The sequence below is a fragment of the Trichoplusia ni genome, chromosome 6, assembly GCF_003590095.1.
Source record: "Trichoplusia ni isolate ovarian cell line Hi5 chromosome 6, tn1, whole genome shotgun sequence".
Taxonomy (NCBI): Eukaryota; Metazoa; Arthropoda; class Insecta; order Lepidoptera; family Noctuidae; genus Trichoplusia; species Trichoplusia ni.
Genome location: NC_039483.1, coordinates 17,357,838 through 17,384,831, shown reverse-complemented (window position 1 = coordinate 17,384,831; position 26,994 = coordinate 17,357,838). Strand labels below are relative to the sequence as shown.

The 26,994-nt window shown below is 34.6% G+C and overlaps 2 protein-coding genes across 2 annotated transcripts in view; one reads left to right on the top strand and one right to left on the bottom strand.

Annotated features, from left to right (window-relative positions):
• Positions 1 to 26,994, top strand: part of LOC113495346 — a 115,615-nt gene that overhangs the window by 30,615 nt on the left and 58,006 nt on the right. The gene's annotated exons all lie outside the window — the stretch shown is intronic.
• On the bottom strand, positions 14,347 to 17,166 carry LOC113495347 (probable palmitoyltransferase ZDHHC24). Its single transcript, XM_026874033.1, has one exon. It carries the CDS (start codon positions 17,037 to 17,039, stop codon positions 16,230 to 16,232), a length of 810 nt encoding a protein of 269 aa, XP_026729834.1. The 5' UTR covers positions 17,040 to 17,166; the 3' UTR covers positions 14,347 to 16,229.

Sequence of the window (26,994 nt, the reverse complement as noted above, 5' to 3'; positions counted from 1 at the left end):
GTTTTTACCACATCATGCTCCAATGTCGGATCCAATTCTTTTGAGGTGGTTGTCGTTGTGCAAGTGACTTCATTGATTGAGGAACCTCCCATGCCCCCGAAACACAAGAATTAAATACCGAAGTGCGTATGTTGTAAAAAAAAAGTACAGAAGATAGTAACTATGGCGCACACATAGGAGTGAACCTTGTTAAAATAATAAAATGTGATCTAACTTTACCAATAGTTTCTTTTTTATATATTTTTTCGCTTATAGCATTGGATAAGTCGCAGACACATTTGTTCTAGATATTCTTTTGTTTTTCTTTATCATTGAAGTCGTCAATAACAATTGGAAGCTATTCATATATTTCAGTTTCGACCTCAGCTCGGTAGTAGTATTACAACAAAGGTCGTTTGTTTGTTTGTGCTCACGTGATTCTCATGGAGGAAACTCATTCATTGCATTTTACGGTCGATTTGGCTTGTTTGCCGCCGTTTTGGTCTAGTGGTGAATAACAAGCGAAGAATCATTATAATGGATTTCAATGATGGGTATTTATCTAAAAATATCACGTGCAGGCAAACTTTAAACATTGCCTCATCTGGCTCTCGTTACTTGGATCTATTATAAATAGATAGATTATCTTAATTATTATTTAGATTTTTAATCATCTTGACTTGAATCTGTGTGTGACCACGATTGCTGGACACCAAAATTTTCTTAAACGATATATCTTTTTCTTCTCAATTTGACGGTTGACCATGTTTTGCTGCAAATACATAATATTATTATTTAATATATTTGTACAAAACACTTAATGTCGCAGAGTGTCACGAGTCCAACTCACACTTAAATCTTAATCTACCTTCAACGAATTAGCAATGGGACATTTTTTTTTTCTCTAGCCCACTGTGTCCCACTGCTGGGCAAAGGCCTCCCCCAAATGGACATAATAGTGTTCAAAACTTGCGTGATGATAATTGTATAAAACAGGAAGTACAGTATACATCACAATACATTGTTTACTTGCACTCAAAAGCTTCATATAAAGTGAGCAGTAATTCGAAGTAATTTGTGAGCATATGACGTGCATAACTCTATAAAACAATTAGGTGTAGCATGTTATTATATAAACAGCTTGGCCATTGTGTTCACTTCCTTCTCGTGGATACGAATCGTAATTACTGGGGTTGTTACACCACTGCGAAAACTATTCGCTGTTAGGGCTGGCAAAATTCTAGATTAAATACCTTTTAGGAGGAGACGCGTAAAGTATTCACTTAGAGCGCAACAAGTTCAGGATTATTTTTTACTGCTGGGAGTCGTTAAGAAAAGGTAAATTTTAAATAAGGAAAAACGGAAAATTTATGTGGGTCATGGATTTCTTTCGATGGCATAATGTTCTTTTGTATGAACGTTGACAACCCTATTTATTTATTTTTAAGTAAAGAATCAAGAGCAAGAATAGGGTGATCGCGTTTTAAATAGTTTTAAAGATCCAGTTTTAGAGATCTTCTGGTGCATTGTTAGTCTTCGCAAAGAAGTGCGTATTAATAATGATTTGCTCATTACCGTGGGAAATCGTAGTTTTTTGGTAGATAACCGCAATTGTTTCTAAAAATCAAACTTTTTTTTCCTTCAATTTAATTTAAGCCTACCTTTTGCATCCTACACTTGCCATCATATCCATAAATAAGATCTAAAGCAACACTTATTTATCCATTAACAGTATCAGACACAGAATCTAAATTGAGTGTCGAAAATTGCATTTCATGATACTTTAAAAGCCCTCTTGAATTATAAAGAGGTTTTGTGTCGTTTGATCAATGCAGAGAACCAGACCCAAACTCCATGAGTGACCTTGGAGTTTTTGTACATTTTGTTTTTTGCCTCCGAGGTCTTCGCCCGTGGCTTATTGTGTGCCTAACGACTGGTAAAGCCGACTGATTCGTCTTCAGAACAGTTTTTACTTGAGTATTGTTAGCTTTTTGTGAAACCTAATTAAGTTGTTGCCAGTGTTGCGTAAAAATATTCTGCCTAATATTTTTATTGAGTTGAAAAATCATACGTATTTAAGGTTTTATTTAGTTGCAACATGCCTTTTTTTGTTCGTTTTTCATGAATTGAATCTTCACGATTACGTGCCTAAAGGTTTTAACTCATTTTGGTTTTTGCTGTCAGGATATCATAAGCTTATTTCATTGCAAAAGCTAGTCAATTTAACGTAACTACAGCTTTGGATCTCGCGAATGATTTACCTGTAATATTAGATCACGCAATTAGATCATTAGCATTTATGCTAAGCTAAGATCAAGCTGCAAACTGGACTGGATTGAAACTGATATTTGTCTTGGAATAGTTGGAATGTCTAGGCATTGCCTTAACTGCTGTTTAAAAACCTTCTACCGACCATCGCCGTACCGGTTGACAGTCGAATATGGAACATCAATCAGTTTGAAAACGTTCACCGTTGTTATATCGAATACTGTCATGTCCCAGACCCTTGACAACAGCTCGAAGTAAAGTTGCGTTTCAATAATGAACTATAGAGTTAAGTACTTAAGGTTAAAGTTGCAATAAACTCAAACTTTCGCATATCTACCCTAAAATAAATATGACTTCATTAGTCCGTACATTTGTATGTCTTATGGAGACGTGTGTGTCAAAAATACATTTTCCAAATGTGTACCTCACAGATCAACGGACTCCAATACGTTGTGTCGACAGAGGGGTCCCCGACGTCGCCGGCCGCTCTTTATGCTAATATCATGCATATTATATTAACACGCGACGTCTCTCTTACTTTCGCTTTTTCGTTTCAAGACGATTATTTAACAACAACCAGAAATGACATTTGCTATTCGTCGTGCTCAAAATTCATTCCATTGACTCGATTTGTGATATACAATCGTTTATCGATTTTTAACGGATCATTCGAATTGAATAAGGATTTCCGAATCGATTGGTGACGCTAGATATTTGATTGTCGAATGTTTAAATAGCATTGTTGCGTTGTTTGTTAATGAAATGTTGCTTTTAGAGAACGTAGCTAGCTTTTATTTTAATGTTGCATTGTTGTCTGTTAGGCAAGTAACTTAAAGTATCAGCGGAAGTTGAAAAGATCTTCAGTATTTTTTCGAATAACTTAATGGCTTTCGAGACGTTTATTTTGAAACACGGGGTTTTACGTTAGACGCACATCACAAAGTTCAACAAAACAAACCGAACAACAAAGTTTTTTGCCAATTTACGTTATTTCGAACTAATTTATCTGACTTTTAACAAATTGGTGAATTGATAGCACCATTAAACTCAAAAAATAAAAAATCGATGATTACTTTAATTACTTGAATTTATCTTGACAATCGAAGAACATAATAGAGATGAGACCACAGAATTAGCCATGTTCATTAATCACAAGTTTGGAATACCTACACAGACGCAGACAGTCTGTTGCTAAGTTCCTATCCATAATAATGCCATCAATCACGCCACATTTCTGCCAGTACGGTACAAAGAAATGTTTTTACAGTCATTTAAGGATCACGCTGGCGATTATAAGCTGGCTCCAAGGTTGGGCCAACATGACGAACATTGGATGTTATTTGACGAATGTTGGCGGGTTTAATGCCAATAATTTGAATGAATAGATTAATACCTGATAACATTAATAATTATAGGTGATTATGTCCATCCTTAGATTTTATGTGTGATCGGTGTTTGAGATAAGATTGCTTTTTAACTATTGACTACCTATCGACTGCGTAGTGTTTAAGTTTAATGTATTTTTTTGCAAACATTTTTCGTACAAAGTTAACAATTATTTTATACATAAGTAACGTTATATACGAGCTATTGGCCTACCTTCACCTCCTGAGGATATTTGCATATTTACTTTTTTCAGTTAGGTATATATTTTGTATACACTTAATATATATACCTATATATGCATTAAAGTAGTATTTATTTTTGTCAAACACCAAGCGACGTCGGCATTGTCAAGGGCGAAAAATGCGCTCTAAACATCCAAATTAATTTGCCCAGACCCTTATATTTTTAACTTTTGCGATCATTAATTTTGTTATTTATCTAAAAATAAAAATGTTTCTTTGGGATTTCGTTAATTGCGGTGACTTCATAAGAGATAATCATATTTTCCTATCTCATCTCAACCTTGTTATGCATTTGGAGTTTAGATATTTTCTTGATTTAGACTAACTGGTTAAGTAACTTAAATAAAACCTGATTTCCAGACGGTTTACAATCCCAAACATTTATAAATATCATTTGAATTCATCGATAGTAAAGTTAGGATAGTGAATCAAATATGTAAACCATCATCATCATTCTCCTGCCCTTATCCCAATTATTTTATTTGGGGTCGGCGCAACATGTCATCTATATATATCAAACATGACAATGTAAACAAAAACTCTTTTAAATTCTTCGAAAATACTTACAACATCATTTCCTTATAATGATTTCTGTAAAAAGTTTCTACAAAAAAGGTCCCGACTTATCAACATAATAACATATGACGTCATTGAAACCACAAAGACAGCCAAGAATACAAGTGTTGGTTTTATATGTTTTTATCGTACATCGTGATGGAGAAGACATCATCATACTAATGATAATAAGTGGTTTTTGTGCACCTACCTATGTGCAGTATTAGGTATAGCACATGTGGCACATGCGGGACGTCTTCAGTCGGCACGTGTTTTTGACACGTGCTTTGTTCAATCTCGTGTTGATGTCGGCTGTAATCACAGAAGTTTCACATTGAATGGTCAGTAAACAAGCCTAGTAATGGTTGTAATCGTTTTAATCGTAGTTACCTTCATACAAAATTTCATCGAATTCGGTTCGGACGTTTGGGTTTGAATAGGTTACAAACGTACAAGTGCATACAAACGTACATAGTTTCGGATTTTTAATATTAGTGTGATTTAGCCCGTAAAATCCTTATACCGGATAATAAATGCGTCCGGTTTGTACATGGACCCTTAAAATTGACTTAGGATAGCAATCTAAGAAAAGCATTCTACAAATCTGAAGATGCCTTAAAAAAACTTTTAAAGAAGTAATGCCTTTTACGACATACTTATCTAAAAGACAAAGAACAAATTTTGCAAAGACATACGAACACGAACAACCAAAATATACCAAGATAAATATTTTGAAACATTTACTTCATTAGCATTGCAGGATATTTCAATATAATTTGCATCGCGCAAGATTCAGAGTTCGTTGTACAGTCTGCAAATAAACGCCTCGGGCACTATCAGATATGCAAGAGATAATAACTCAACAAAGTACAATAATTTTGTATCGGTTCTAGGAAAGATGAACATGAGAATTCTAGTAAAAGTAATCTTATTAGATTGTAATTGTTTTCAAATATTTTTGGTAGTTTTTGCTTGTGTTGTTGACCGTACATGCAGGCTGCGCTTGCGCATCACCGTCCAAATTATCGTGGATCGAGGGCACGAATATCAATTAGTAACTGTCTGCTTGACGAATGCAAGCGGATATAGTTTTATATATTAATGGATTCTGAACGAATTGTTTTGTAAAAACTGCATATCCTTGTTGTGGGCTCTTTAATACACGGTGTAATGTTTGATACATCCTTATTCTTAAGTTAATGAGGATATCACATATCGCACAGCATAATGCCGTTTAGAAGGGGGCTTCGTCAAGACAGATTATAAAATATTTACGTTAGCTCTGACTCGTTCTAAAAATAAGTTTTCGTATGTTGCTGCTGGATCGATCCCAACGCATAAAAAGCACCAAAGATATATTTTCAAAGTTAAATGTATTAATTATTTTAAGACACCACTGACACACGGTGAAGGAAAACTTAAACCTTAAGGTAAGGAAATTCTACTCATGGAATCTGAAATCGCCAACTGAGCATAGCATGGTGATCAATGTTTACACCTTCCCTATACGGGAAGAGGCCTGTGCCTAACAGCCTGATATATAGGGTCGTATTAATTATCATTTAAGAGAACCAAGTATGAATAGAGATGTAGTTACGGCCAAAGCTTCACTCTGCTTCAACAACGGATGTTCTGATACATTTATTTATAGTGACTGCTTGAAAAAGGCACGTGTTCATGTACCTGGGGGCATCGCAATTACACTCGCAGGTAATAATCGGTCGGTAACCCATTAAGTTACGTTCATCTGTTTGTTTAGTGTCAATATAATTATTGTGATGTCGCGTCGGCTGTTGAATGGCTATGCTAATGATTAGCGAATCTATTTGTCATAATAATTTACATGTATTTGTATAAAACATTACTTGCAATATTGTGTTAGTGGATAGACAAACGCTAAATATTTGAACTAGAAAATAATTTGATAGACTTGGAATGGGTCTCAAAATTTAAAAAGCTTTTTTATCGCATCGATTTGCCGTATTTATGTGCACAGTGTTTTTCAATATTAATTTCGTATCATAGATGTAAAAACATTAATGGATAAAAATTATTGGATGTTTTGCATCGTTGTTATAAAATAAAATACACCTGACCTTTTTAAGGTCACACAAATCAGCAAATTCATTACAATTATTTAAGTTTGTGGTTACACTTGAAAGTCAATTCAATCATAATATTATTATTTTACCTATTGTATTGAATACCTGTAACATTTTTACAAAAGCACAATGTTACTCAACATATTTCAATTGAATACCTCTACAAAAAAACGTTAAATCCTTCCTGGCTCAACAAAAATAAATGAATATTTTTATCAATTTGAATCTTCATTCGCACAAAGGTTGCCATAGATTTTTTCTGGCCATGGCATTGAGACCCACTGGCTATTAACGTAGACATGTAGTGTTACTTAATCGGCTTGGGGCAAAAAATAAATAAAAGAAGCCATTATATTTATTAAAGAAGTAATTAAAACGCCCACGTCTCTTTGTGATCGCATTTATCTGTTCGACTTATCAAATAATTCTTTGAAGCGCCTGCAGCCGTTTCATCGGTATTTGGTATGCTGTTTTACTTATTGGTCGTTGGAAGCTATCATTTTTAAACGGTAATTAATTATTCTTAATTGCTTGGTAATATTTTGATACCGTCTACCCTCGTCATATGCGTCTGTCTAAAAGATTAATTTTAAAGATCGGGACCAAAGGGCCTTGGATACCCTATATTGACCTTCATAGTCATCGAAATTACCCAGGATAGGTTATACCAGTCAACTTGTGTACATAATGATATTTTGCTAGATACTGCAAGATCAGAAGGAAAACGCCAACGTAGCTTGTTCGTACAAAGTCTGAGTGCTTACAAAATATACATAAATAAAAAATATATTAAAATTTACATAGATTTGGATGCTTCAATGTGAATTTTATAAGAAATTCTTAGAGCAGATGTGAATTAAAATAATGAAAGAAATCAACATCTTATGCGATATACCAATACCAACACGACATTTAAAGCAAGCTTCAAGCTGTAATCAATCACAATCAGCGAACTATTGAACAAACACCCTTTGGGGATATGAAGCGTGACGGCGATAACAATCGCATAACACCGTCCTCACTCCATACAGTCCGTGGCTCTGTGGATGACATTATGCGATAACTATCAATTACATTTATTAACAAACATTTTTCTCCTCATCACGATTTTTGCATAAGCACCTTTAATTTATATCAGCGGCCTAGCCTTTCCCCAACTATATTGGAGTCGGCTTCCAGTCTAACCGGATTCATCTAAGTACCAAGTGCTTTACAAGGAGCGACTGCCTAACTGACCTCCTCAACCCAGTTACCTAGGCAACACGATACCCCTTAGTTAGACTGGTTGTCAGACTTTCAAGCTTCTGACTATCTGAAACGAATGTCAAAGATGAACGAATAGCCCGTTCCTTCCGAAATACGGAGGAAATATGACAACGATGGTCACCAATCTACGGACCAACCGCCTCAGGCGTATCTTAGCCTGTGATCGATTCACTTTTGCGGTTATAGCTTAGCCACGAGTACCTCGAACTCCACGAGTATAAGCATCTTTAATTAAAGGTAATAATATTAATTAAGTATTATAGTATAATATAGCTGCAGGACAATACGTGCAGAGGGCGGTACTAGGCGCGCAGGTATGATTGGAGTCACGAGCATGCGTCACGATCGACTTCCGCATTGTATAACGATCTGTTAACTTTGAATTTATAATTAGGGAAAATTTTATTATAGTTACCGTTTGTGGATCTTGATGACCGGTGTTGTGTTGGGCAATCGTTCTAATAGTATTCAGGTGACCCCTCACCTGAAAACTATACTATAACTAAACTATATGAGATTCTTGTTTATCTACATGTAACAAAGGAGGTGTATTTATCTTCTTTTTATATCATTATATGTTTTTCTCTGAATGCCTTTTGTATTTTAGCTAAGTTACCATGTAGAAACTGAGTCTAATGTACGACGAGATACTATTAAGGTCATGAACTCCTTAAATTACGTTTTATGTTTTGTTTTCTTGTAATTGATATCAAATCGCTTTGGAACAATTAGATGTTGAGCACCAGTTGACAACATTATGACCTAGTGCTTTTTAAAGGCCTGTCCCTGTACCAAGAAAAGGTATTAGTCGTACTAGAACTAGATTACATAATCTATTCACTCCATAACGACAGGGAATCGAATGACCCACTCGGATATTATACAACAGTTAACACCAACTGCCTAACTAACCAGTTCCTGACTAGAATTACGACGATGAGGGAAAACACGGGGTTTAACGAATTCAAGCCAAGTGTTGACCAACGGAAGCTTGTAGGAAGAGACTGTTACATTAGGCACAGCATGCATGCGCATGGAAACACGCCAGCTGTTCCGTGTGTGCTGGTTACAATGCCAAGCATTTCCTGATTTTGACTAAGTTAGAAGGATGGTACTTATAGCGACAGTGTTCTTGAAGTCTAGAATGGGTTGTGTTAGGATTTCTCATTTTACTGAAGCAGATAGCCGACTGTGCCGTTTGTGGGTTCCACGAATGCCTGTCCTGAGTCAGCGTCAGCGTGTATTTCAGCATTTGACTTGAATGTATGTGGAAACCCCAGCAAGCATTAAATAGAATCTTAATGTTTGTATATAGGTATATTGGAGATATTGTGTTTCGTGATTTATTTGTGAATACCATATCAAATGAAAATGATTACTTTACAATTGAATTTCCGAACCTAGTTCTCAATTTACAAGTTATTCTAAAAATTACCTCAACACTGGGGTCAATAAACTGAAGATTCCCTTCTCTCTCCTATCCACCTGTCACTCCAATCTATTTCATCTACAACCTTGATTATTTTTTACCGCGGTAAAGCTGCACCATCATTCTTTTACCGTACGGTCACGGCTCGTTACCGACCATTGGCGTTGATCAGACCTACTTACGGTAAAACTTACGTAACCTATTGTAGGGGTGTTATTTGAAATAGGCTGGTTTTTGTTGACTTTGGATATGGGCACGAGATTGCACTGGTTTTTGTGTATCTAGATAACACGCCGAGAACCCAAAAAACAGTGCGTGTTGTTGCTAAGGCAAACTTTGAAGCCATGGTTTTCTCAACATTACTTTTGCAGATTTAAATTTGCAGCTCCAAAAAACATATGAATGTGTTGCGCCATTCAAAACAGAATACTTACAATTGAATGAGTTTAAATGAAAAATATATTTTCTCTCTACATATTCTTTTTCAAAAGCTATATCATGTTTATTATCCACTCTCAATGGATTCAGCTGGTTTAATGCATCTACCATGAGTCCAAGTGCTAAAATCAACCAGAATTACAAAATAACTATACTAAAATATTTTAACGATAAGCTTTGCTAATTTAACAGGTTCCTTCTACAAAAGCGGATCATACAATTCAAAGTTACATTTGACCTGATTTCTATAATTAAAATCAAAAGCTGGCTCTGAGAGAGCAACATCACAAACAGAATATGCATTCAAGTATAATATGGTTGCACACAAGATGACCTGCTTACATTATTTAATATAATTATCATAACATACGCTCAGTGAAAGCTGAGTGAGTAAGCCAGGGTTGCGTCATGTTAATTAATTTTATGAACAAAGCAATGTGCGTTATGTTTATTATACTCATTATATACTGGAAGTCGAGTTAGTGGCTTTCTTATTTACGGCCTATTGCACGAACTATCGACAATAGATTCGTGAAGAAACGGTTCGAATTAGTATGGAGATTTAGAATTAAGAACACCATTCTCTATACTCGCTTTAATTACTTTTTTATTCTTTCTTGATAACTTTTGATGGTATCGTGACATGAAGATTTTTGTTCCTATCAAATCAATGTATAACTATGTGTATAAGTAAAAGAAGAAAGAACTCCCACGCTAAGGAATTTAATCCCTACTAATATTATAAATGCGAAAGTAACTCTGTCTGTCTGTCTGTTACGTTTTCACGTCTAAACCACTGAACTGATTTTAATGAAATTTGGTATACAGATAGAGTTGACCTTGAGAAAAAACATAGGATATTTTTTATCCCGGAATTTTGAAGATTTCTCTTGGAAACACGATATAACCGACCTCGACGCGGGCGAAAAGCTAGTTCTGACATAAACATTTAAGTTACTTGCACAAAACACCCAGGCACAGAAACAGCATTCGCTAATCACACAAATGCTTGTCCTACGCGGGGATCGAACTCGTGACTCGTTGCGGATTGTGGGTTTGACGTAGTAATCGGGGTAACTCGTCCACTTTTCTATCCATGCAGATATTTTAAGTGTCACTGCTGTATCATCGTAAGATGCGTTAAAATATATTGACTTGAGATGCTCGTAATTGGGAATCGTAATGCAATTTCGAACACAAATACCTTAACAGATTATCAATTAAATATTTTTCCTCATAATGAAAAACATTTTATTACACGAAAAATATCTTTTTAAAGTCAAGATCAGAAAAACAAGTAAACTATCTATTGTCAGAATGAAGTCATATGAGGAGATTCTGAATGTATTTAATGAACATAATTGGCAAACCAATTAAAATTAACTACATAAATGATTAGCAACAAATAGTGTAAATACTTCACGGCTACTGGCTCCTGACCTCAGAGTTATATTGAATTGTCTAATAACAAGTGACTACTATAAAAAGGTTATATAATCAGACAAAGCGAGATACTCGGTATCGAGTCATTGATCACAAAGATTATTGGTAATGATCGCAATGCTTAGAATCTTACAATCGATTGATCGATAAATTACTGGTTTTGGTTTAGGGTTTTGTACTCCAAGGGTAAAAATGGAACTTTATTACTAAGGTCCAACTGGCTGTCCGTACGTCTGTCACCAGGCTATAGGTATTTCATGTTAAATTTTTCAGAGGTGGTATTTCTGTTGCTATTACGACTAATAATAAAAATGGAGGTTAAGCAACGGTTATTACGGTCTTGAATTTGTGGGTAGGCACCCTGTCAAATCACAGCTAGATATAGCCTAGTGATAGACAGATGGCGGTGCCTTAGTGATAGGGTTCCGATTTTACCCTTTGTGTATAAACCCTTATTAGATATTTAGGTTGTGTTCTTGCTATATTTCGAAAGACTGTAGTAAAAAAGTGTTTTGTTAGACAGAGTCCACATACAAATAATTATATTTTATTGTTACAGGTAAACAGAGTCTCTATGCAGAAGAATGGAGAGTGGTAAAGTAAAAAACACGATTCAGTTGTGGACGAGAAACAATAGACTATGTCGAGTAGTATGCCGCCGCCGTCCCGGTCCGCTCTCCTCACTTATTATATTTGATTACTTTGCTAAAATGTTTTGACAAATGCATTTTTTTTGCATTCAAACATGCTACAGCAAAAACTAAATGTAAAGATGTCTCAATAACTTCCTCAAAAAATTGAAAACCGAATAATGCAAATCATAATAACATTTATAACTTAATATCATTCTTTAGAATACGAAACGTTATCTAACATTGACAGTCAATTTATATCGAATCAAAAACTCATCTCGATCGCTGACATAATCGCTGGATCTATTGTTGATCGGAAATAGATTGTTTCATAATGACTGTCGAAATCGATCAGTTCACAGGCAGAACTGCAATCGACGGCATTGTATCATAGATGTAATGCATAATAATATATAGGTATAATCGGTTTTCTTTAGATTGCTCGCGTGTCTTGCGCTTGGTTAGAAATTGTTCTGTACCAAAAATATTGATGAAAATAAATCACATAACTATAGTATATTTATTCGTACGTACGTGTAGCCTTAAGACAAGTAAAATAAATAATGCTTAACCTCAGTGATACTACTTTTCATGAAAATTTAAACTATCTCGCTATTATGGTTTATAAGGTACTGTCAAGAGACAGACAGCGGTATCTTAGTAATAGGGTTCCATTTTTATCCTTTGGGAATAAAAACCTAATAAGAATCTGCTTGCTTACTTTTCGTTGTGGGAGCGAGACGCAAGCACCCTTTAACAGTATCCTGCATAAACAGTGCAAATTACAGACACAGCCCACTGTTACACAGGTACATATTTAGAAGAATAGATTCTTGCCAATTTATATCAAAACTATGATTTACATCCAGTTAGGTTCAAAAGTCACTCCTAAGGACACGAATTGACACGATCAGTTGTGATGATAAAGCACGTTCATTATATCAGATGCTAACAGCAAGGGCCTGACTACTGCTTACCAAGTTCCGTTTTACTATAATACCTAAAATATTTCACTCAATAACCCATTCGTTTTTCCTTGAACAATCCCTTCACTAGCCTTTTGAACTTTGTTGAAAATCGTGCCGCAAAAACGTGGTGGAACTACTTCGAATTTAAGTAAAGATGGTCTTTAGTACCCCGAGTGTCAAGAGCAGCAATTTGTGAATATGATTGACGAGCGGTTTCATGGCTGCGTTACTTAGATACTACTTTGAGGGTTGGTAAGTTTACATATTTGATAGTTTTTAGTATAAAGTTGTTTCTAATTCTCTAATAGACAGTGCGTGTAAACACTCCTTGTGTGGAATAAGTGTTCATGTATGATATAAAACTGTATAAAGTAATTCATACAACGATCATGTTATTAAGCCAATTAGCGTTTTATGATTAATTGTTAAAGTAGGAAGTGTCAATTAATGCTAAAAAATAAATGAAGATTAAAAACTTCAATTCATTGAAAAAAATACAATTTATTTGCTGCAAAACCGACCATACGTAACATACGTTGCATACAATATTATATTCATTTAATTCGAAGTTATATTATATACCAACGATAATCCAACACAGCCCTGTATACCACGAAAAATACATCAATATAAGAAAATAACTGTGAATAAAACTTGAGAAACCAATATAAGTTGCATTAATATATTTCTAAGTCGTGATAGTGCGTTATTTATGACAGGTTCCCAGCTACCCCGCCTACTAATGACAGGCCAGCACTAGTAACGAGACCTATTCAGACAGCGCCCGAGCTGCAGACAGCTGTGTTCACTCCTCAATGATCGATGGAAATGTTAAGCTTGTTGATGCGGTTTTGTTTAGTTTCTATGCATTTACAGACTTACTATAATCTATAGAATAAAAGTAGTCTTTCTTTGCTAGCTGCTGTTTTAGATTAAGTATGCGTAGACTGTATTGTACGCTAGATTTGCCGACGAAATAAAGCATTTCATAGCGTTCTGAGTGCTCTTCCAATTTTTAAACGTGTCCTATCAGATGTCACTGCGCTGTTGGCCTGCGTCGTTGCTTATGAGACTCCTGCGCTTTTGAAGGGAGTTGGGATGGCTGAATCGACCGCCTTTAAAAATTACTCCTAGGCAGGATGAGCTAATTTAGGGTTAAGTGCGGTGACAGGGAAGCCAGCCAACAATAAACAAGTAAATGTTGTCACTCGTTTTACACTGTTTTAAATTAGGTAAGTTCTTGGTTTGATTATGAAGAACATCAGACCGCCAATACCTTATAATTTCCTGTAATTTACCCCACTTTGGAACTCCCTAGAATATGCATATATGCGTATCATAAATTACTAGATTTAAAGCGAAAGTGAGCAACTGTATGAATCTACGATTGTATACAAACTTACGTTTGCGGTTCGTTCGCGGCTTAACAGCTTGTATTTGTACAACTATAATGTGCATTATACATTTAGGGGACTGCAAATTAAAGTTGTAATCTAGCTTATTCAAGAATGGTAATATCTATGTTGTTTATTGAACATTTTCACGCGATTTCTATCCTGTATGTAATGTGTATATTGACGGTTAGATTAGATTACATAATGGTACACGTATGTAGGTGTGTTTTATTGTTATTTAAGTTCTAATTGAAAAAAAAACGAATTTACGACAAAAGAAAATTTGAAATTGGCTATGATTACCTAGGCATAAATTACGAACGTGTATTTATCGCAATATCCAGACTATTTCCAATTCACGTTTTTTTTTATTATCAAAATATTAGTTGCTGTTTTGTCCTTTTGACTAGCGAAGCGGTGATTGCACTCATGATTTAGTTTTACTAGTGAAAGATTTATTAACACACATTCTTTGCCTACATCGTGAGTTCTTTTCAGATGTAGATTAAGAACACAAGTCTGACATACTGCACCATCATACCCTCGCCCCACTTGCGACTCGTGAGACCTCTATAAAGATGACGGATTGACATCAAACCTTACTATTTATGTTGCAACTGCTACTAACAATGATAAGTGGAATGAGGTTATTTGGAATAAAGTTAGTATATCGTGAACGAGATATTAGGTGAAGTTCAAAGATATAATCATTGAAGTCTCTTATGGAGAAGACTCCCAGATGCTAAATACTTCAAAACTCACTTTTGTTTATCTTACTTACGATCCATTTTACAAATTTTTTGACCCAGATTTTCTGCTCTTTGAATATTCTCTAATGCAGAGTTTTCCTCGTGTCATTTTAGTGATGGATTTATAATTTTTAACTGCAGTAGTAAATGTTAGTAATTTCTGTTATTGAGATAATCTGTTATAAACCAACTCTTATGAAACACGTCCATATCGCATCCCAATATCTCTACGACCTCTGCGACTGGAATGAAAAACAAAAGAAGATATATCATTAAATACGAAATTATTGGGCACAGCATGTCCACGTACACCATTAACAATAAGTATTACGTCAAATCAAACGTCCGCTGCATGTGGTAACGGGTCCCGTATAACGGTGGCCACATAGATCGCGTGCGCATGCGCGGAATTATTGCCCGATGTCATGTTAGCAACAATTGTATTTGTATGAACTTCAATAACTGATGAATAATTGAATTTGGTTGCTTTATTAGCTTCTTGATCAATGATTTTTTTGTTGATAACAATTATTATTTGTATTGCTTCTGTATCTTGGATGTCGACTCAACATTTACTATTTCTATAAGATAGGAGCATTCTAGCAATAATTTTCTTCACACAGCTACAGGTATCGTAATATTATTATGTAGATGATCTAATGATTGTTCAACATCATAAACAATAGCAGCGTTCTATTAACAAACTCACCGAGGTATTTGTTCATCATGATTATATTTGATACGATACTTCCTCGGTTCCTCATACAATAATAAATAATATTGCAACACCTATTGAAATTTCAACCTTTGCTGTTACAAAATATGTCATAACCATAAGGTTTATGGTAGCAAGTAGCATGCAGGTTGACAACATGGAGACTAAACATAGTTCAAAATCAAATTGACTTTTTAAAATTGTTCCTATCTATGCTCAAGTACCAGTTTCAATAATTTGCATACAGTCCTGGCCGCGGGTAGTCCGCTTGCATCCAGTGCTCACGTAAAGCCGGTCCCACTTCCTGAACATTAGCATGCGGTGGGTGTTTACCGTTTTATCGCTGCTTATGTAACGGTTACGTGCTCCCCGCGCCCTGTTAGCGCAGCAATGTAGGTAAGCACACGGACAAAAGCGGCTTTTTATCGCTCCCAGTTTTGATAACGGTGAAAAATTTGCAAGGAACGAATTTCAGACTGAAGATTTTATCAATTTCCACATAAGAGGACCGTTCATTTTCTGGATTTCAGATACCATCTTTTACAGGTTTATTACAGTGATTACATTTTTTTTTTATTTGGGAATGAAAGTACGTTTTACATCTACAGCTTTTATTAAATAAAATATTTACAAAAAATAGTTACAAAATACTTCTATATTATACTATTCTCCTTTCACATAATCCGGTAACGGACTATCAGCGAGTGGCCATACCATAGCCAGGTACCATTTCGTTCCAAATACGCTTATTAAGTTCTCTTTCCAGTTTACAGAATTCATAAGTTCCGGGTACTTCGCCTCGTAGGCCGTCACACCCATCACAACATTTCTAAAGTGATAGAAGAACAAGCTTCCCGACCAGATGATAAGCCCCACATTCATAAACAAATATACCACGTACATATCCTTGATGCCCATCGGCTCTGGGATTATGAACCTGAGCAGTGGGTTGACAATACGGAACGCTGACACAATCCAACTATGATCTTCAAACTTCGCAGACACGTAGTAGTAGTTGTAGTAGGTAGCGTACGTCATGGATACCATGACATGACCGAGGAAGAGGATGAAATACCTCTGGTTGTACAATCCAATGCAGCGCGCGATGAAGGTGCAGTGGTGGTCTCGCTTTAGGATGCAGACGTTGCACCGTCTGCAGTGCCAACTTTTCGCCGGTCTCATCATGCGGCAGTAGTCACAGTACGTTCCTTCTTTATTTGGTCTCTTCACACTCGAATCAATAAGCATACTTAAGACCATATTACCGACGATATTTATAAAGCAGAATGACGCCAAACACATGTGGGTGATTTGTTTTGGTATACTGGCGTCCAGAATCGTGACAAGGTTTGGGAATACGACGGCCAATTGAAATACGAATATTCCAGGTATGAGGACAAACACTACACCGTAACATTGCACTTTCGAGAAGATCGTTTGAATCAATGGATATTTGGATGAAAACGGTTTCATATTGAAGAACTTCTTTTCACTAGTATCACAGTGACATTTGGTAAGTCGCTAAAATTCTAAATGTCAATTGCAAACCAGTTTTTAAATGAATAAAGAAGTTTAACACGATTTATTATGGTAGAAATGTGTACTGAGAAATATGCAAAACTGCTTTGTTTATTATAGCAATTTTTTCTTCGTTAAGAGAACGAGAACAATTTGCATGCGCTACTTATCGAAATAAGTAATTAATAACCTGAAGAAAGATATGTATGATGATGATGAGAGGAATTACATGTCTAAAACACCAATATTTTATTAAGTAAAGATATTCTTGTATCCAAAAGTGTAGCGACACTAACAACACATCCCACATTTAAATTCGAAGAAACGCAGCTAGCAAATAGCGGTTCGAAATTGTCTGTACCGTTGTGCCTGCGCACGATATTGGCATTTCGGCCCTTTACTTATGTAGTCACAGTAATTCGCCAGAAGCCAAATTAGCATGTTTAACACTTTTATGAATATTGTTATGAGATTCGTGAGCTTAAATATCGTTTGCGAGAGGTAAAGATGGTGTCAGAATAAAAATAATATTTTGAATTTATTCATTGCTTTTTGTAATAAGTGTAGAACATAATTTTTATTAATAAGCCTTAGATATTTTTTCTGATATATTGGAAAAGGTAAATGAGAAAATATATTGAAATTATCGAGATTCATATTAAGGAGACCATTTATAGATTGCCCTTTAAAATTCTTGTTATGAAACTACGTAGGATGTCTCAATAACATTGTTCCTAATAAACACTAATTGTATTAAAACACATGCATGAATTGCGACACTTAAAAACTTGAAATGATCTTCATTTTCCTAAACATCAAACGAAATTACGTTATTAAGTATTTATCTACGATCTCCTCCAATACAAGGTTCGAACCAAACAATTAAATCCTACAAATGCTCTGAATTTCAAAAGACTTGTCAATCATGATCGTTATACCAACAATATCATCTACCATCTTATAAGGCTGTTATAAAACATCTTGTTAATAGTTGTAAGGTATCTTTCTCAATGTATGAAGTAATTCTTGTATTACTATCGTTTGATAGATGTTTATCGCGATGTCTTTGTGTTTCGATCGTTAATAAGCTTTTGTAATGTTCACGTTTCCTTGTTTCATGTCGTTTGATTTGCAATATTTTAAATTGTTTGCGAGTTTTTTGGTGGTAACTTATTTTCCGTATACTTTATCTATTAATGGAGCAATTGAATAGTTATTAATACACAGACTTCTAGTGAAAAAAGATTCCTTTGGTTAAACACTTTAATAGGCCTTTACTGCGATACCCTCGTTAATAGCCATTCTAAATGTCTCGTATATCTTCAATTTGTTTCACGAGAAACTTGTTTAGATGTTCGTTTATTTTCTAAACCACATTCACTCTTAAAAGGCCACAATAAACACAATAAAACCAGTCCTTGGTCTGTCACAACAAGTGATAGTACCATTGGAACGTTTTATCGTTATTCCCAAGATATATCACATCTCTGGTCCATTAGACCTCCATTAGAACCTTACTTTATGATCGATAGTGTTAAAGAACAATGGCCATTTTCATCTTTGTTATTTATTAGCTATAATAAACTCTATTACATGGTAATAAAGTTCCGAATTAGGTAAATTTTAAGTGTTGAAATGTCTGATACCTAAGCTGAAATTGATGGTACAGCGTTGAGTGGAATGATACTGATGGATGGTCGCAATGGAGACGAAGACAGTTGAAAAATCAACAAGGATGATAATAATGGCTAGGAAATTACTTCATCCGTATAGGAAATAGTAAAAAGGATCAAAAAAGTTGTTTTAGAATGTAACAGTTTTTTCAATTTCTTTGCCAATTTTATTGGCTAGCTACTGGGCGGTAACTTCATACGACAGCCCGTAGATACGACAACGATGGTCGATTTAGATAAAGAAAAAAAAGTAAAACACAGCTTCTGAGGAGATACGACTTATAATTGGAGGCTTACATAAGCAATTTAAAGTATTTCTTCATTACTTAAGGTAACTACTCAATTACCCGTCACACATAAGGTTGAAGATGATCTAAGACAATACAAGCCTACCGAAGTTACTCAACAAGTCCATCACAGTCAAAACTGCAGATGTACGTGACGATCGGTCGCTGTGTTTGTGAAATATTGAATTTAATAGACAACCGCAAATGGTGAGTTAATTCTTTCTTTCGCAAGCGATGGTCATGTTTATACGTGGATGACGCTACTTCAGTAGAATGTTTTAGAAAATGGCCGAATAGAGGCAGGTGCTGTGTGTGTGGTGGTATGTTTTGTATCCTTATGGTCTGAGTGGGATGAAATGGATATTTCTAAATTCGATTATGTCAATATGCATGAAGCATTATAAAATGATGCAACGGTTTACTCACGCGCATTTATCGGGATTGCCCTTCTAGTTTCGAGCCCAGCCAGAGTCTGACACAACTGGCGTCGGCAGACGATGAATTAATTATTCACACGATGGTTACTATAAAAAAGCGTGAAGCATATTAAGTAAAACATAGAAAAGGCGTTCAATGACTACTTCAAAACATGTTGAAGTTCGTTTGACCCAAACTTTTCATTTTTAAGTTTAATGCGGTATAATTCAGTTAAATCCCAATACGGGTTAAAAATCTTACGCTCAACATAAACATCGAAACCATAAAATATATTTATATTAAATGAAGAAATTACCAGCCGTAGAGATTGACTTGATAGTGCAAGTGAAGCAGTAAATTAAACATGCAAGAAAATACGCAAGAAGTCACTTTAGGCCCGGCGTGTGCGCATTGCATCACGAATGTAATAACGCGAGATTTAGTATCGCAATGCTGTATAATAACTTGTGATAGTGCACGACAATGTGTCTCTGGGCTGGAGTGCTCTCACACGATCTCATTCAGTTTTTCAATATTAATTTATTCTGTATAAACTGTGCTAGTGTTGAATTTAGCCCAAATTATTGTGTAATAAAAATATATTAGAATATTGATCTGGTAAACAATCGAAGTATATGTCTGCGAGACCTTTTTCTATCCAATCCTTTTGCGTATGTTTTTGTAACAATAATCTTTTATAAATAATCCCATTTATTATACCCAGATTTCAGATATAAAACAAAAGTCTTACTGCAATTTAATTATAGGAATTATGTGTAATTGTTTCGTAATGAGTTTCGGTAACTCCGTTTCTCTTCCTACAATCAAATATATTTACGATATACTGATATGTATCGAAATAAATAAAAATATTACATTAAACTAGAGCCATCACGCGAACGTATCAAATTGTAAAGTTACTCACGTAATAGCATTTCAAACTTCTTAATGTAATCTATGACTGCAGTTGTGGAAGTAAGAGATGGCACTATACATCGTACAGTACGCTGTCTCACTTCTTCAACGGCAGTAGTATCATTTTAAGAGGCTCATAGTCCATTGTTTCACGAAAGTAATACGGCTTACGGTAGTTTCAATGTTTGCATCATAATATTGAAATCTTCCGAACATTATTGTGCTTATATTATATCATAGTCACGGAAATAAATGCATTTACTATGCATGTGGCCACAATCGATGTAATCGGGCTAAATATTAAGCAATCACCGTTTTTTAGAGCAAGTTATAAATATATTAAGTTAAATATGTTAAGTCATATATTTGATGAAATTAAGAAGTCGGAAAGCAAATTACTTTAGCATATTGGACGACCTGATGTTGCTACTTGTCAGTTTTTGGGTGCAAGTATTGTAAAGGTTGTGCCTTAAGTTCACTGAAAACGGTTTCTTTTTGGTTACTTTTGCAACGGAAAGCGAAAATCATATAATTAGACTCAAAATGAACTTAGTTTGAAACTCGCTCGCTCACGTAAATGATTCGAATTCTTGTGGTCAGTTCTTACCTATACCTTGCTTACTGTTCAGCATAATTCAATTTGTCCGTTACTTGATGACTAGCTGAGTATTACTTGTTTCAAAATGTTCGGGTTAGGGAGCAGCCACTGACCTTATCTTAGTAATAATTAGGTTGCCACACCTTCGAAGATTTCTTCCTTCTGTTGCAAATATGTAATACCTACTCCGTGCACTGAACTGCATGTAGGATTCGCTTGATTTCAGTTAGCGTAATTGTTTATTGTCCTAAATTACGTAGTTCGTCGAGGAAGCCTGTAATCATAATATGTTATGCTATATTTGATCTATTACTCACGAGTGAGGATATTAGTTTCTCTAGAATTATAAAACTGCTCACAGTACAATTAGAAGTACGTTTATGATTACTATTTATCTAGATTTTTCCCATTTAATAACAGTAGTAAAATCATGTTCATTAAAAAATATACACGGTGATTTTTAGTCGTCTTACAAAAGCAGACCATTTCATGTATCCGACGTAAAATACCCCTAGGCGCGATTTTTTTTTTTATCATCAACTAAAATAATAAGTACAAAGAAAAATTAAACAAGAGAAATCTGAAATATACTCTTAAAAATGATAAAAACGCCGCCGCCTGCGCCCCTCACCATTGTTACAAGGCTCGGACCGCGCTCGCAACAGAGCTGTGTTTCTAAAATACTACGAATTGCATCATAATATTAAATAAAAATTGCTTTTTAAATTTATTCAAATCTCATAAATACCTTTTTTATATCATGACCGTGTTCTAGTCATTGGATACATGAACTGGGCTGCTTTTGTAAGACGACTAAAAAAATCACGGTGTATGATATAAGGAGATAATAAAAATGAAAATTATCTTTCGAGTAGTTTAAGAATTTCAAGATTTTTAACGGGCCTAGAATACGCCCTTGGCATACCCCAAAACTAAACAGAGTTACACTCTCACTATATAATGAGTACTTATGGGTAAGATGGGAAAGTCAGTTCCCATGGTCGGGAAATAATGATGATGGATGGTAAGCTTCGTAATCACAGCCCATGATATAATACTTGTCTCGTAAATCTTTGGATCGGAGGCAATGAACGTCATTAACTTTATTAAAGTCTTGTATGTAGTGAGCTTGTTTTGATTTTATTTTTTAATTGATGTTTGTTATTTGGTTCAAAGCCAGCAAAGAAGTCACTTTCTCTAGTATGTTAATTAGTAGTTTAAGCTTATTCATTAAACGATTTAAACTTAACATCAGGATCATTGAAGTAATATTTAGCATTAGCACTTTCCAGAACTACTTCTTTTAATGCATAAAATTTCAAAACGCGTTTCAAGGAAATAGTAAGCAGTAAAAACATTAGAGTTTTTCATTTCCTCTAAGGTTGTCTATATTACGACTTTATCGATATTTTCGTCGATTTTAATGTACTTCCCATACTACTTCGTTTTATAATTTCCTTTAAAGCTCTCTTAGACTACACAGTTACACACTCTTGTAGTTCGGGAGTTTTGAGTCCTTAAATCAATCAATATATTGTGTAAATAATTGCTTATGTTAAGTAGGCCTGTCGTCATGTATAGGTATGTACCTACACATTTCAATTGGACCCTTTTACTTACATTTTACTAGTACGACTTACGAATGATGACATCAATGCTATCTTTGAATCCAGTTCAGCATTTAAAGGGCACATCAACATACAAATTGCACAAAACGTTGTCTAAATGACTATCCTTGTTGTATTGACTTTTCATTGTAGTAGATTGTTGGAGTTTATAGTTGGAAAATGTGAATTTATATTCTCACTTCAGAAATGGTGAACAAATTCCTTCATCATTTCTTATGTTTTTCGCATAGTTCTCTTAGGAAAAACGTCTTTCTAGCATCAGTCTAGTTTTAACTTTACCTCTGGCTGTTACATTCTCGAGATCCTATGGATTTTGTTGCAAATGGATCAAATGATTAGGACTTTTTTTTAAGTTTTATAAGCCCTACTCCAATCTTAACTTTTAATAATTGATGTAATGGAATAACTTTACCTTATGTATTTCGAAAAAAATCCGTAAGTTTGTATGTACAACTTTTAGTTTTAAAACGTTCAAACAAAACAAGTACTATTGCATATATTTGCATTATATTTATGTGCCTAAAATTACAAATATATGATTACATCATCCTTGATAAGGATCCTCAAATCCATTGTTATTTCACACATTAAATGCAACGTTTATTCTTCGATCAGATATTGATATTGAAGATGGTATGAGGAGAATTTAAATGATTGCAATATTTATTATACAAGGTTATATCCATACGAATGTTTTATAAGTTCTTGTTAAATTGATATTCGGATGAATACGAAAATATCAGCCTGTAACGACCCACTGATAGACATAACTCGTTTTGAGTGAATGTTCCTTGCTTTCGTTTGCCTATTTTAGATTTAGCAGAAATATTTTCTTTAAGGCAATAGTATTATTTACTTTCAGTTTATTGGTTTTATCTAGTAGCATTGATATATTTGATTTTACTATCAAGACTTGTACTACTGTTTCTTTGTTAGCACTTTTTATTTTCTACATAGTAACCATAACATCCGAGTAATTATTTGTTTTAATATTTTATTTTATATGCACATGAAATGCAGTAATACTTGTTATTTATTTAACTCGAAGTACATACGTGAAAACAGACGATACCAACACTAATGACCATGACCAATCATAAGTGAATTTGATACGCGTGAAGCCGCGGGCGAAACTAGTCGTTAGTCCATTGTTGCGCACAATTGATTTTATTGTTCCCTTTGTTCTATTGACAAGATAAACGAGACAAATTGCACTTAGAACATGTGATTGATTAAACAAGTTAGGCTTAAATTGACCAGATTCTGAACGGTCAGATTAATGGTGTGGTTATAATACTATTAATTATAGAGCGGGGAGTTGCTGAGTGGTATTCTATTACCGTAATTGATGTAACATTTTAAGCTTTTGATTTGCCTCTTCATAATGACGTGAATGCCTGCAGAGCGGTAACTGTAGGCGTGCATAAAGAGGTTGTTATTAAATCTCTTGACGGCCTAACGTTTGAATGCAGATTTCAACAGACTAGAAAGCAAGTACTTACAATAGCCATAGACCAAAAACCTATGTAACGTATTGTGTATTGCAATTGTACAAGAGACAGAAAATTACTCCGTGAGACCATATCACAGATTACGCAGACCATAATCAAAAATAAGGAAATACAGAAAATGATGCTCGGATCAATTTCAGCTCTATTCATTTACTAATCGTAGTGAAGGGAATTCTCATCGCATCATTTGAAATAACGAATAAAACTCGTATAAAATGATTTCGTTCCCAACGACATTTTCCCAGTGACTCATTCAAACACAAATCGATTCAACGCATATCGCGTTTGAATTTCAAAATAATAAAAGAAACATGTACTAATTCAACAATAGCGTCGTGGGGTAGGCGCGGCGAATCATCGAATGTACTGACGCTAATCGATTAGGATGTATCGAGAATCGATACTGTATCGACCTGTGAGGATCCCTAAATATTATGTACGTAATTATGAGTTACGTAATAAATAGAGCATACAATTTAAGAACAGGTAATTTTCTATAATGTGATGTGAATATTCTTTGTAGGGAAAATGGAAACTTTCAATTGATGTCATAACCGGTAAACCTATGTTTATTCGTTACGTGGCGAGGCGGTCGCTTGTCTTCCGGAAACGCGTAATAAATAGATAAATAAACTCAGTTTTATTTGCATATTACGTAGGAAGGGCATCCTCAATCAATATGTTTTGCAAGAACCATCAATCAGAAAAAATAAATCAAATTTAAAAACGATTTGATAAATTACCTATTTAAAAAAAAGGTCCGTTAAAATGACTACTATTATATGAGTCTATCCTGTATCCTATATAAGGCGTGTGGTTCTAAAGATAAAACGACATTTTGTGAAGGAAACAAGGCTTATAAATAAATGGTAATTGTCATATGGACTAATATATTATTGATAAACGATACACTTGTGTCCTTCAAAACGTTGTTTAGTTTTTGCGTATGTTATTATTCTGTCGGAATAATAAATTGTTTGGTTCATTGGTTTTAATAAATTATAGCATAACTTGATTCTAAGTAATGAAAAAAGGGAAGATAGAAACAAAATATATTAATATTAATTTTGGAATTAGATTTGTAAATGATATAGTGGAAACATCAGGCAGAAATGCTTGATGTTTTTTTTTTAATAAGGAAGAACCAATTTAATAGTTAGAAGTGACAAAATATTCTCACAGGAACTTTTTAGGAAAAAAAATACCTGACCTTTGACTCTAACAAATCGCTCCACTTCACTGAACTAACAAGTCAAAGTCGACATCTGACAAAAATATGTTTGCGATGTGACGTTGAACACATGTGGAATAATTAATTTTCTAATAATACAATTTAATGCACTAAGTATTTTCATTTAATTTCGAGTTGAAGTATTATATAAATCTGACTCAACAGGTTAATGAACAGTCCACAGGTGTGTGTACTTACAATCAATAATAAATGATATAGAAATCAATGTTCGGCACGCGAGCTGGGTTCAAAGGATCACTCTAGATAATATCTGCGAACTTTGTTACCTAAGTGTTCGGTGTTCGGTTCTCATACTATTGTGTAATGATGGCGCCGATATACTGTACCGTTGTTTATTGAGATCGGAGTTCAGTTATGAAGATTCTGTGGTTTGTAACGGTGTATGCCGAATTCCTCTTGGATTTACACAATAGTACATAATATAACCTTTAATGGTAGTGAGAAAATATGTAGAAGGGTTTGATGCGAGATTGTATAGACGATTTCAGAAAATAGATCACAGACTAGATCGTCTATATGTAATTTTCTTTTCGTATTTAAAAGACAAAATAAAAATATTACACGATACTATTTCGAGAAGTGTTCGATCTGTAGACAAAAAAATCTGCATTTCAAATTATAGAACCGATGAGCATTATAAATATTTCGTAACTAACTTTAACATTGACACCCAAACACGTGAGATTACACAATAAGTCAAAGGCAAAAGAGAAAACATTTAGCACCTGTCGCCAAAATACGTGTCTTTAATTAAGTGTTATCAATCAATAGATCTGTTAGCTCACCAACACTTATCAAGCATATAGCCTATGTGAGAGCAAGACAACGCTATACATGCTGCATAGGTTCATCTCTTTCTCACGACGATAGTAGTTTGGTGACATTACGTAATGGAAGGAAAGGTGTCGTAATTATTGAGTCGCGAATAATTAAATAATTAATTATTAGAAACTGTAAATAGGAAGTAAAAGTTGCCTAGTATGTGTTTCGGTTGCGATGTTGCGCGTAATTTTATGAGGCCTAAAATTTACGAGTTCGGGAAAGCGAATGATTACGAGGAAATTAACATGTGCAGTCGTAAATGTGGAGCCAGTTTTCTTGTTATAATGCAATCGTGGATAGAAACTTAGCTTCCGATTATATTATATCGGATAGGGTACATTAAAAACACACACCTCTTTTTCATTATTATTTTTGCGGCAAGAGCAATTCATCAATAAAATTGACTGTCTGACTATTACGTTTCAAAGTCTGGTGATAATCGTACTTAAAAAAGAGGGGAGTAGAGCCTTTGTAGTAGGGATCCGTTTTCAATCTTTTCGGTGCTTTGTGTACGGAACCTTAAAAAGGAAATAAGTTGACATCGTTTAACCTTGGATAATCTTCGAAAAATATATGAATTTAACAAGAATATCATATTCTTCACTAAAACATATTTAGATCTGTTTCCTGAGTTCTATTGACAAACAATCGTCGCAGAAGCTATTTTAAGAAAATAAATTATTTATATATTTAAACCAAGGATATGCCATAACCTTATACAGAGATGATAATACCGTTCTATTAGCACAGTACTTTTTAGGATGTGTTACTATGTAATATGCAGAATTATTGTGATAACATATCCGC

Coding starts and splice junctions, on each gene's coding strand:
- LOC113495347 (XM_026874033.1), bottom strand. CDS start 17,039: ATGAAACCGTTTTCATCCAAATATCCATTGATTCAAACGATCTTCTCG.